This window comes from Argopecten irradians, chromosome 9 (genome assembly GCF_041381155.1).
Source record: "Argopecten irradians isolate NY chromosome 9, Ai_NY, whole genome shotgun sequence".
NCBI classification, from domain to species: Eukaryota; Metazoa; Mollusca; class Bivalvia; order Pectinida; family Pectinidae; genus Argopecten; species Argopecten irradians.
The window spans coordinates 13221205-13235429 of record NC_091142.1 but is presented as its reverse complement, the minus strand read 5'-3'; the positions used below and the strand labels follow the sequence as shown (position 1 = coordinate 13235429).

At 34.9% G+C, this 14225-nt stretch overlaps 1 protein-coding gene across 3 annotated transcripts in view; it reads right to left on the bottom strand.

Moving 5' to 3' along the window:
• The window catches only part of LOC138331523 (hillarin-like), a 64989-nt gene that overhangs the window by 2311 nt on the left and 48453 nt on the right, over window positions 1–14225 (bottom strand). For 2 of the 3 annotated variants that reach the window (XM_069279209.1, XM_069279208.1), the window contains 6 exons: window positions 7729–7851; window positions 4964–5098; window positions 2738–2995; window positions 1877–2023; window positions 498–580; window positions 72–215 (listed from right to left, as the gene is read on the bottom strand). In XM_069279209.1, coding sequence (XP_069135310.1) covers window positions 72–215; window positions 498–580; window positions 1877–2023; window positions 2738–2995; window positions 4964–5098; window positions 7729–7851 — 890 coding nt within the window. Of the gene's footprint in view, window positions 1–71; window positions 216–497; window positions 581–1876; window positions 2024–2737; window positions 2996–4963; window positions 5099–7728; window positions 7852–8323; window positions 9144–14225 lie in introns of those variants that run through there. The other variant, XM_069279210.1, reaches the window with a different exon arrangement.

Sequence of the window (14225 nt, the reverse complement as noted above, 5' to 3'; positions counted from 1 at the left end):
ATAAAATTCATTTTTTAAAATATTGATAGCCACCAAATGCTTTCTTTTGTAACCATGGTTACACTACGTACCTGCAAAGACGTTTGAAAAGATCATGGTAGCTCTCGGTCCCGTATTTAATCCCTCTCAACAAACCCATAGGGGACTCAGGGTTCACCGTCTCATCCACCTCCAGTTTATTGAGGTCCTTTACGGTAATCCAGCGGAATATTGCTCTGTAAACATATGAAAAATGGAGATGCCTTTTAATTGATAAAAGTTCCGACTCTTGTGTAAAATTAAAACATAACAGGAAGATGTACTGAACAATACACAATTAATGGACCTACAATAATGTGGACACGTTTTATCCGGAAAACTCACAATCCGGACTGAAATATCAGGGAATGAATAAACTTATTTAGTTAGTTAACAGAATCCGACAATCCTGATTATAAAATAGAGGGTTTACTTTACTAAGTGTTTCGGTCGATACTGTGTAACGTTTTAAACCTTACCTTGATTTTTCCAGATCCGTTTGACAGTTGTGGATGAGGTCCTTTACAAGGTCGGTAAATGCAGAGTAGTCTTTTTGTGCTACCTGTAATAAAATGATAACAAATGTAGTCAACATGTTCAACCGAATGTATATCGATAGAATGACAATAACCGTATAACAAGCGACTTGTATTAAACATCTTAATTTGACTTGAAGTCTAATGTTTTGCGCGTTTTTAACTTACTTTCCTCGGTCGATAATTTTTCTTTGGTTAATAAAACCATGCATTAATCTCATTAAAAGGCTATAATTGTATCTTTAAGTCTATTGCAAAGCTGATTTTTGTATTCGTCTCTGAAATCGTTTCATTTCAACAATTACTAGAAATGCTCAGATTATCCTATTTCATGTAAACAAAATTCTGTTGCATTCGCCAAATATCAGTTCGTTTATGTATTCGTTATTTAGATATATTGCAATGCAGCGTTTATTAAAAACAAATGTATCAATATCTATGTCTATGACTAACACATATCATAAAATTTGAGAAATATTAGAAATGATCTTATTTCACGTTATGTGTTTTTTCTAAAGCATTCGATAAATATCAGTTCGTTGATTAAATATATTTGTTATTTCTATTAAAACAACGGAGCATTTTATTAAAAACAGACGTATCAATTTCTATGTTATTGACTAAAACATTTTTTTTTATTTGACGGTTTTCTAAAATTGCCTTCACTTTGATTGATAAGACGTGAAATAATGACACGATTGTTTAGATGTCACTGAAATTATTTTTAGATGAATACTGTTCAGACAAATAAAGAAGCCCGCCCTGTATCTATTTCTGAAAACCTCAATAAAGACATTAGAATGAATTTGATCTCCAGATATTATAGTAAAATAGCATGTAACAGACGTCGTGATTGAATGAAATAGGAAACATATTAGAAAAGTCTGGCAGATATTGATTGTTATAAATGACCTATAACACCTTATAATACCTGTCTAGGTAGTATCATATGATTATCTACAGCTAATTTCCTCATATAAAGATTCTATAAAAAATCAAAGTACAGTCGCACGCAAATGGATCTATGTATGATTAATTTAGGCTAGCAATTCTAAACAGACGCTAATATTTAATGTCACTAAAGACCTAAGGAAGTTGGATATGTCATGAATAAGACTAATTAAGACTACTTTTGTATGAAGTTTGATAACATATAATAATCATTGGCATTTTTGGTCAATGTACATGAACTTTGCTATGTGTATAGTTGTAGTGTATTAATCGGTGTTTTGTGTAAGGAACTAATTGAATAAAGATTAATATGACGAATATACTAACAATTTTACGACATCTCCTACGATATATTAGCTCAGAATATTTACCTCGAAAACTTGATTATCTAGTGCTTCGAACTCCTCGGGAGTTTTGAATAACTGTGATCTTCGGAACTCTGGTGGAGCCACTGGTGGTGGCCTCGAAAGGTCAATAGTTGCTGTCTGTAATGTAGTGGTGTCGGCATCAGGTACAGACTGGAAAACACAAATGTTACAAGTTATTTAGGATTGTTAGAGTATTCATTTTTCCAGTACTGACATTTCATTTTGTCATCGGTAAACGAAACATAAATAGAAGAAAACATTCGGAAGGGAGAGCATTCTGCTCTTATGTATTTGCATGTTACAGAGTTAACTGTCCTTGCGGGTAGATATTAATTGTAACGTCACGTGTTTTCGAGAGCGTAACGCCATACTTTTCAGAGAATGCGACGTGTGTTTCGCTCACAATATAACAACGTCACAATCTATAAATACCCGTAAGGGAGCTAACTCTGTATTATACTAAGACGGAATATGACGGGGTTAATATTTAATGTACCGTTCTTTAGGCTGGATTGCCTACCGTAGGTTTTTCTACTCTCCGCTATGCTTCGCTCCGAAAATACAACGTAAGTTCAGGGCTATCGATCCTAGCAATCTAATAGGTTAATATTCATAACGTTGAGGGGATATTCCTTTTCAAACTTACGGCTGCATATTTTCGCGGAATCTTTACCAAAATGACGGTCCTGACCTGTCTTAGTATTTATAAGCGCAGTCTAGCGGAGAGAATTGGTACTAATGCAGGTAATTCAGTCTACTTCGTTCTTATACTTTAAGCATTTGATATCGTTGTTGACATATTTATTGATTATGCATGTATTCATTGTTTAGGTGAAAAGATACAGGTAGATGATAGATGCATACCTCAGTCATCGTTACCAGTTTCTCTGCGATCATCAGCAACATCTCTGAACTGTGTTTTTCTATTAGACGGGTCACCTGATTTTTCTCCTCGGTAGTTAGTTTGTTCATCAGTGTGCGCAGGCGCTCTTCCTTTTTCCGTTGGTATAATTGTTCCAGTCGCTCAGTTTCTTTCTGTAAACCTGTTTTTATGTCTTTCTTCGATGTTATTTTCTTCTCAAAACCTGCCACTAGTTCTTGTACCGATTTATCTTTCTCAATCTGCAATAAATAAACATTTTTATCATCAATGATTTTGATACTTTACTTAATGAAGCGATGTTTTGCGATGTAATATTTGCAAACCTAAGACTATTCACATGCCCTTACGCCAGTGTTAAGAAGAGAGCAAAACATGTCACACAAATCAATAGCTATATCAATTTAAGTACGCCATTATTAAATTTGCATAGTTGTAACATATGGTGTATTTGTGAATTAAACATGGGTAGTCATTTCTCCACATGTTTAGCTACATATGTACAACACTTGCAAAACTGCAGATCTTATCTACGTTATAAAATATTGTTATTGAGCCTTGAATTTGATAAAAAAAGACATCCCTTAAATCATACACAGAATGCAAAAGATTTCTCGGCATATATATTACACATTATTGATGAACAACATAGATTTTATTTGGATTGTTTGAAATCGTTAAACATATCACCACCACTTCACAAATTGGGACTATTTAAGAACGGTCTCTCCCATATGTTACATGTAAATTATGTGTCTATTTAAGGAGGCTGTTGTGATAGTGAAACTCCTGACCGTTTTATAGTGCTATCTCACTGAAACGTACTGCAAAAGACACCGAACAGCACACCCCGCCTGCATGACAGACTATTGCTGAATAAAACAACCATGTTTGTTTGTTTTTTAGCTTGATAATTTTAACGTCCTATTAACAGCCAGGGTCATGTAGGGACGGCCTCCCATATATGTAGTGTGTAGCGTGTGTGAAGTGTCACGTGCGTGTTTTGGGAGACGGTGTTATGTTCGTGTTGTGTCTTCTTGTATAGTGAAACTGTTGCCTTTTTATAGTGCTATATCACTGAAGCATGCCGCATAAGATACCAAACAACACTTCCCACCCGATCACATTATACTGACAACGGGTGAACCATTCGTCCCACTCCCTGTATGCTGAGCGCTAAGAAGGAGCAAAAACTACCACTTTTATAGACTTTGGTGAATCTCGGCTAGGGGACAGAACCTGGAGCCTTCCTCACAGGGGCGAACGCTCAACTCAAGGCTAAAAGTGGCCGATGCCAAGGGAGGCTTAGGAAAGATAAAGTCGGTTAGGAAGGAAAGAAAAGATAAGATCCTAGATTTAGTCGCCTTTTACGATCTTGAAATAGGGGCAGCAGGTACAATTTTAACGACCTACCTGCATGGCCAGATGTATATCATTACTCCGACAATGGACATTTAAAGCAATCGTTAGCAACTATAAATAAGCTTTATTGATTTGACAATATAGTAAGTAGTATATAATGCATTGACTGAATTTGAAGGACTTCCTTCCTTGTTACATTACATAACATGACAGAAATTACGTGGAAATCAGAAGAACGATCGTCAAAACAAACAGACTTGTACAAATATTGAAGAACGACTAAAGCGTTAGATACAAAATAGAGTAACTATATTGTTAATAAAGGGACATGACCGATGGCCCTATATGTACAGATTTGAGCACATGATATTTGTTACACCATAGGGCTGTTATCTTTTATGTCTTTGTATATCGACTTAAGACCGTTCAATTTCCACTGTGTAAAATCGTAAGTCGCGTACAATCAAAACTAAAAAGTGTTTTTTTTTTCAAACATTATGAACAACTCTTTAACTTTCTTTTTTTAAATTTTGTTGCTTTCGTTAGGAAAATGGTAATGTATCAGACACTTCTAATAATCATTTAACATACACATGTTTTACCAAGAAAGGAATCATTTTTAACAGTTTGACGTCCAAGCACAATAAAATCGGATGTTCTGAATAGCATAAAACTATTTGCTTTTCATTGCGTGGCCGTAAAATGGCCCAAACTGATACCCTCCTTTGTGAAAATATTAACCTCATCATATTATAAATTGTATGGTTGTCATTAACTTGTTACATAACTTATGTTATATCATTGAAAATAAAGTAAAATTGATTAAATAAAACGTGGTTCATACTGACCTTGAGTTCGTCCTCCAGTCGCTGGACCATCTTGGTCCTGTCCTCATGAAACCTCTCATAGAGTCTATCCTCCTCCTCTTTCTGTCGTAGCTCTAGCGCTGATTGGGCATCAAACACGCCCAACGACTCGAAATCCTGAAATACAGAATAAAGAAATTCATGGTCTGTTGCACAAAGACATTATCACGATGAACAAAAATATCACAGATATAGTATAGCATTAAGAAACCAATAACTGTAGTAAGAATATTTAGCTGAAGTTCCAGTAGAATAAACAATAAAATACGATACAAATATAAGATCGTCCTTTCTGCAAGAACTCATTGCTTCGGCAGTGCACATAACGTCTCGTAGATATTTCAGAAGCAAAAATGAGAACAAATTTAACTTAAAAAACGAAAGTGCAGTTGTTCGCTTTAAGACAACAATCTCTCTGAAAATTCCTCTAACTTGTTATAAAAAGTTTTCTTTGAAGTAAGGATGGTTGCCCGGACGCCAACACTACACTATATCCTAGGAGGCAGCCATTGTGTGCAATATTATGAGTGACCTTGTTTTTGCCTAAACCCTTGGTGTACAAAAATACGAAGCCCCCACTTCAAACAAGTGATGACACGTGTATCGCTGATATAACACCCATACAGATTACGGTCGTTTTTTACCAGATGGGAAGTAGGTATATATTGGACAAAATAACGGAAGAACCAACCTTAGTAATATAACGTTATCTCTTTCCCCTACCAGATCGAAAGTGAACAAAGGGTGATAACTCTTCAAGAACCTTAGTAATTATCAACGTAACTTTTTAGGGCCGAAAACTCTTACATAATGCTTAAAATCCAGGTAATATTGACATAGAGTAGGTAGATGTTTACGAAAACAATAGATAATGTCTTTGGAAATAAGGCAAAAGGGACAAAAAACATTACCACAGATGTTCATCAGTATTAACGCTTAGGCGATATGCCCCTATGCAAAATATCCGATATATCCATGGCACAGTAGGTTTAGTTTTTGCCGCAAAGGGGATATCAAGTAAAACATCAGGATTAACTCTTCACTTTGACTTTCTTTACAAATTAAATAAACCTTGGTTGCAATCCTATTTAGAATTCCTTTTTTTCTAAATTGAATCATCTAGAATGGCAGTAAATGTAACAGGTGCAGACCTTCTTCGTTCACTTTGGGTTACTAAAATCGCAATGATATTTGTAAGCATAATGCTAATTTTCCTTCATAAGCTTGACACCTCGAACATGACACACTAAACGTGTCATTTCATTCAAATTTTCTCCGATGGATTTAAATTGAATTTAGATAAATATCTCCCGAAATGTAAGTGCTTCACGATCTATCAATATCTTCAAAAAGAGATAATTATAATACACTGTGACGTAATATTTAGTTCTACTAGCCCCAACGATTGCCTAGCAAATTACACCAAAATAACTGTTCTGTCAATATATTTCATTTTTCGTGTGACAACTTTATCACAACAAGGATAAATATTAAACAAAGGGCGATAATTCTTTCTAAACCGAAGTTACACCAGCGTACCACATTAGTACAGAAAACACAATACTTAGAGCCAATGTCATACTGTACTGACATAAACTAGGTCAACGCTGACGAAAACAATGGATATTGTCTTCCGAAATACGACATGTATGAATGTACTTGCTGATGAGCTAGGCTAAACATATTGGGGCTTCGACGGGAGCAATGAGAGGATACTCATCAGAAATAGAATGTGTGACGAAAGTGGATAAGGAAATTTAAACCTAAACAACTTGCGCGTATGTAACAAAGTTAAGCAACACCAAAAGAAGGTTATATCTTGCTTACTGTAAACCACTTAATTTTCGCGTATACAATATGTTCTCGTTATTATCAACATATCGCGAATATATACTGTAAACACGGACATTTACGCGAGGGGAAATTTACGTTATGTTTTGTAAACTATACGATAAAGTTAAATCATGATTGTTCTTAATTAAGCACTTAATTAGTGACAGATAGGAATAAATTTTAAATTTGAAAGAACATACTAAAAATACCTTAATCCTTTTTGTACAAGTGTTTTAACTTATAATCGTGCATTCATATCTACGTTTTATACTTGAAATATTTTAATTCGCGTTCGACTCTCTCACGTAATTACGTGAAAATATGTCGGAAAAATACAAATAGTCGTGTTCAGTAATCGAGTACTCTGATGCAGGTGACATAGGTATTCTGCTTATGAGACAACACCACAAAATGAAACCAATTAAACAGAGCTGTATACACCTTCAGTGTTCCGCCGAGTAAACGGCTATACTTATTATATAACAATTTATTGCATTTTTCGCTGTGAAATGTAAGGTTTTATGGTGAAAATAGAAGTGATATTTTGTAGTGGGGTGAAAATATATCTTTTTATATTTTCACTCGCTTTTGACCAATCGGAATGCAGCATTCTCAGTGAAATTGTCATTTTGATTGTTTCGTCATTAGTTTGTGCTCAGAAGGGCAAAATAACTCTTTACAATGCAATGGCGGAATAACCTTTCGCGGAATTAGTAGTGATGGTATTCTGCAAATGAAATAAATATGATTTTCCTTGTTTCTTGATGAATATCAGTAATATTTCATCCCTTGAGGTGGAAACTGTGATATTTTTTGTATCAAAGTTTCACTCGATGAAATGTAACTGGTATTCATCAAGAAACAAGGGATATCCCCTACTACTGAACTTGATTAAAAATTGCATATCCACTAACCTGATATGTTCCAAGAGATGTCTTTTTCTTCTCGGCCTTTCCGAACATATCGCGGTGGTTGTGATTGAACTCGATAGCTTTCGAATCATACTGCCAGCCAGGGTTGTATAAACTTCCTCGGATCTATAAAATACAACGTTAAAATAATGCATTAATATCATTATTATTATTTGATAAATTAACTATAATTATGCCATAGAGTTAAAACCATATTATCATATGAGTAAAAATTGCTTTATAACTTTTGCATCTCGTAGATTGTGCATGATGTTTATTTACTTTGTTTCGCGCGAAAACGTCGTATTGCTCCAGGGAAGGGTTTCCCGAACATTTCTTAACTTTAAGAAGTTCCATAACCTATAATTTCCCATGGGAAAGCATTACCGAATTTAAGGGAAATATTGAAGTAAATGAAAGTTCCGTAATACCTATTATGGTTACTTAAGGATAATCTAAATTCAAGGAATTCCTTATAGAGAATTCAAAATTAAATGGTCATGAACTGGGCCTAGAAGTCCAAGCACATGCACAATATGATAGTCATGGGTCTGTGTATGATACACCAATAACCATTAATGTATAATTCCCCACCCACCACGCATTCCATTCCAGGTGACAAGCCAATGTCAAGGTCAGAAGTAATATGTCCACTATCTGTCGCCCATAAACATTCTTCCCCACCATCTTCCTCCTCCCAGCACGGAAAAGTTCCATCTCCAAATACAAAGTCGCCCATGTTGAGAGTCACTGGTCAACGACACAATTCACTGGTCAACTAAAGAAATCAATGGTCAACGACAGACCACTTGTCAATGACAGAAGTCACTGTTCAACGACGCAACCACTGGTCACCGACACAAGTTACTGGTTACTGGTCACCGACACAAGTTACTGGTCAACGACACAAGCCACTAGTCAACGACAGAAATCACTGGTCAACGCCAGAAATCACTGGTCAACGGCAGATATCCTTGTTCAACGTCACGACCACTGGTCAATAACAAAAATTACTGGTAAACGAGACGACCACTTGTCAACTTCACAAATTACTGCTGGTCAACGACACGAGCACTGGTCAACGACTCGAGCACAGGTCACCGACACAATCACTGATCAACGACACGAGCACTGGTCAACGACACAAACGACTTGTCAATTGCACTTTAGTCTATGAGGTGTTTGAAGGGGAACCATCCAACTAGCTAAAGTGAAGATGTGCAGACGTGATGTCTAAAGCATATTCCTCACAAAATACTTTTTTATGTGAAGTATTTTCACAGATAAGGGTGTTGTTATAAATAAAAGTGTTGGATGTACGCTCCAAAATATGTAAGACAGACACCGAATAAAAAGTCTACAACACTATTTATCTCATAATTTGACAGCAACAGTTAATTTTGATGCTCTAAACATAAATAAATAAGCAGATGTTTGCGACACAAAGTCAGTCTTCTTCTTCATCGTCCTGATATTCCTTTGAAAAAAACCCCACCTATATGCGTAATATTGCGCAAGGTATTTTTCCACACTCCGATGAAGTATACACGGAATTGGTGTTAGAACAAATTCCACATGCATGGTTTTTTATGCTCCTATCTTCAAAGTCTGTTCGACATCTGCCCAAACAACGAGGCCATAATTATTTAACTTGAACCCCGTGATGTAATAACAAAATGGTTCCAATCCGAAATCCATATGGTAGAAAACAGTTAATTAACAAATAGTCCGACCAGAGGGTGAATGATGACGAGCTTTACCAGACCATATATTCAAATTACTGTACAATTTCCAACGAGCATATTGTAAACGTATCCGTGAGTTTGCGCATATTTTATTCCAATTTTATCTTTTGAAGTACTCCATCACACCAGTAAGTAAATGGTGTTGTCCGGTGCAAATTTCTTAAGCGTAACAGTTGCAATTATGACATAATCTGTGCAGCAACTGCAATGTAAGTGCAGTATCCGCATGGAAACAGGATTCAAGGCTTTAGATAACTTCATGAAGTCTATGTCAATACCGATAACACAAAGGGACACTCCTAGGTGCAATATCTTAAAAATTAGAACTTAAACGCTCCAATGGCAGGAGCGTGTTTCAATTCAAATCAGAATTAGATCGCTGCTGGGCATCACAGTGTGATAGTTCTGCATCTCGTATGATTGCACGCGAGCACGTGAAATCAACATTTCGGTTTTTTGTGTCTTATTTTGGCAATAAAATAGTTATTTTCCTGTCAGCATATTAAAAGCCCTTCCGGATGTAGACGATTTTCTTGTTGCCACACAGACAGACGAAAAGACCGGATGTCTCGATGATGTGTTTATGAAATATCCCAGACCAAACCAACATATTTAGAAAGCTTCATAATAACACAATGGAAGTCGTTTTCTTAACACAATATGGCTTTTGCATAACTCCTCGAAGACACTGGTTTTTGTTGACGCCGGAAATGACGATAATTATACTTCATAACACGTGCATATACTCTTTTTGTGCTCTGAATCACCCACGAAAATCTAATGTCTCTTCCGTACGAGCAAAAAAAAATATGAAAGGAAAGTCTGCTTTAGTCATAAAATTATAATACATTAACAGTGGAGAGCACATCAGCAAATTTCTGTAACATCGTGTGTCGATAGAGTAAGGTTATACAAATGGCATACTCCCTCTATTTGTGGTTCCGAACATCCCCTCGGGGTTTTATCAAAGGCGATACGTCGTGATCAGGGGAGGTAGATAACCAAAGACAAGCTAACAACTCGAAGCCATAAACTACCAACAAAAAACTGTAAAGGGGGACAAAACAGCTGCAAAACCGTGCAAAAACAAAACGCCCTGCTGTGATATGATCAAAGTCTCGTCAATATTTCATAATCCCTGCAAGGCCGAGTGTCTAGACCGTCAGCCATTGCGTTATGCACCAGTCTTGTTCATTTGTAAGGAAGGGGTGGGGGTGTTTAAAGCATTTTCAATGGAAAATTTAACTATCTAAACATCTTTTTAATATGTCTAATACATATATTCAGTTGTGTCTGTCATTATAAACTACACTCTTATCTTAGGAAGTAAATGAATCCACATGGAAAACAATCGTCTTACTTCAGAATTTACACTAATCAATATGCAACTAATTGCAATATTACTCGACCATAACGCTGTTGTTGTCTGTCGTTGATCAAGCATGACGGGTATTTAAAGCATGCTTAGTGGGAGGTAACATTTCATAGGCGTTATGGTCTATTTGTTTTGTTTGAATAAACCTGATTAATGCATGGATTCTCTATCAAACCAATTAATTGTTACAACGACATTTATCATATTTGACAACGGAGCTGCTACCAGTCGCCTAGCATGATTTTCATTTGGAAAAGACAAAATTTATGGGTTATAAAAAGAGCAGTTATTTTATTTTTAATTAAACCAATTGCCTTTTCGTTGGATATTACTTAATCAATATTGATTAGAGTTCCAATAATTTAGAATTATGTATTGATGTTTTCAAGTACCATCAAATGAACGTCATTTATGTATGGGAATAATAAAGGTATCTTTCTCATGGTTAACGATGCTACCAAAGTTAAATGTAAGAATGAATAATGTGATGATGATTTTAAAAACGTAAATGACAAAATTGAACTTTTCATGCTTAGATTGTTACCACAATTAAATGTTAAAAAATAAGTAATACGATGATGCTTTTAAATAAATATATTCTCAATAGACTTCAAAATCCGATAATACAACGTTCTAAAACAGCGAAAAATTCCGAAAAAGTGTTACCTCAATAACCAACTTGGTCGCATCTCTAGCGTCGAACGTGTGACTTTAAAATGACATATCACAGACACGTTCCGCCATAATGGCACGAAAACACGACTCGTGGTGTTAAAGGAAGTGGCTATTGAACACACTTCCTTCCACAGGAAATAATTCTAAATTCATATTTTTGAAGTTTGTTTATGAAGGACACTTTTTAATGCGTTTGCTTGTTTTCCGCCACAGTTATTTGCTATCATACCCGTGTGATTACATGTTTTAATGCTTTGTAGTAAGCTGAATTTTTAAATGAACAATTTTAGATGTGATAGTTGAATAGTGACGGAAAATCGATACGTATTACATCGACGTGTTACATAACATAGCGCACACCGCTGCTTACTCTTTAGCAACTCAATCAAATGCAACCGACAGCTTCAGTTATTGATATCATTATCGACTATTTTTTTATGATTTATTTTTTATTTCATTTTCATGTGCAATATACCACATAATAAATAGATACTTGCATTCTTATTCACATTCAATATCACTATTACGCTCATTCTCAAACATCTTACTCATACCATCATCATCCTCATCATCATCATCACCATCATCATAACCAACATCGTTCCATGATTCATTATCACAACCATCTTATCATCATCATAACATCATCTTCATCATCAATATCATCATCACCACCACCATCATCTTTATCATTATCAACATAATTATTATCATTATCATCTTCTTCATCTTCATCATCAACATTCATTATCACATCATCTGTATTACCTCAATTATTGACTATTTGTTTACATATATAACTGTTTTATGTGATATCATTATTTTGATATTATGTTTTGTGCAGTTTAATATTCGACACAATCGGTCCCTTGTTACTACAAATATAATACTTTTGGCGAGATAATTATGTTTATGCTTAAAACAATTTCCTTCCAACATAAAAATATTCTTTGTAATAATTACCACTGTAGGAGCGATTTAAGTGTGTTTTTTCTTTGAAAAGGCGATTTAAAAAAAAATCACAAGTTCTCATATCAAAAAATAATCTCCATCAAAAATGTAAATGAGGTTTTCCCAGCATTTCGAAATGCAATCTGTTAATGTCTTCTGATAACCAAATCTAAACCGATCGATGACCATTATGGTTATAATGTGTTAAATGTTCATTGAGTTAATTTAGATTTTAACAACTGATAAAATACGCCATCCGTCAAATACGTAAGATATGTTTTCTGTGACACTTTCATTTGTTTATCTTTCGCGTTATATGCAGCCATGCGTGAAGCTGATTTATTATTGAAGCGCGTGATTGAAAAAGACAATGAAGTATTAATATATTCTGTAACGTCTGTGGAAGTTCAATCTATAGGCGTGGGAATAGGCTTCTGAAGAAAGATTAAAAGCATTGAAGCAAGCAGGCAATGACAATTACAAGGTACGTCTAAATAGCATTAGTTTCCTTGCTTTAATGCCATGCACCAGACCAAGTATTTATCCAACGAGAGTTTATGTGACATTAGTACCCCAATCATATAAAGAGAAGCTACATAAATACATGGAAAGATTTGAAATTAACTTGTATTTCTTCATATGTTTGTAAATTGTTTGCACACTTAATTTGCCAGAATAGCTTACTCTAATCTTAATAATAACATAAACACTTTCTTTAACTTCATCAACCTCATGATCATCGTTCATGACTTGCATAAACACTTCTATATATATTTCAGAATAGTTTATTTTTAAAAGTACATAACTGAATCGAAAAGACATTTGATGTTTTTTGATGTAACTGTAAAACGAGTTTGATAAGTTTGTAGTGTCCCAAAATTTAATAGCTTACCGTTGAAAATATACACTTATCCTGATTTCTTGAATATTTTTTTACAAATTAAGTAAATGTTAATTCCCATAACGCGGGCCGTTTTAAGATTCCTGTTGTCATATCCATTTCTTTAATTTCATATTTTTATTTATATTTATGTAGTGAGCCTTTAAACTAAGAAAGGTCAAATTTCCTTTTAACGATATGTTTTCCTTACAAACAAAAATGAAAAAAAATATGCCACAACTGTGAGGTTGTTTCTTCTTTTGAAATTGATACTTTGGACATATGTGTGCGAAAGAAATATTTCTGGCCATTTAGTTTCAGGACATTTTTCCTCATTATATTTAGTTAATGGGTTCCCCGCTCCATGTTACGACATCTTAAACGATAACAGACTTCGTTCCAGCAGTCACTGTGTGGGAGCGATGACTCAAAATAACAAATTCGCTGATTCAAACTTTGTTGAAATAAACTTGAAGCAAAGGAGACTTCTTTTATTAACAAGAACGTCTTCGTGCGTAACTTCGAGTGTTGCTGAATTTGGAATCTAATACTATGTGTTTCGTCAATATATGGCGGGTTGTGACGCTATCGGAATGAAAATTTGACAATCAAATGTATTTTGAGAAAACTATCCGCAATATCTCAACCATTTTAGATATTTCTGTTTGTTTATTTTCTTTTACACTACTGTTTAAAATTTCACTCCAGTATAACCAGTTAATTATTGCAAATAATGTGTTATGCATTGTTTATGCACAGCTTAATACAACTAAGGCATCATCAAATATTGCGTATTTTCGCGTTGATTCAAGAACTTTCTAAATGGTATTTTGTATTTGCAAATTACAGTGTTATCTACCCTTGCGGGAAGGTA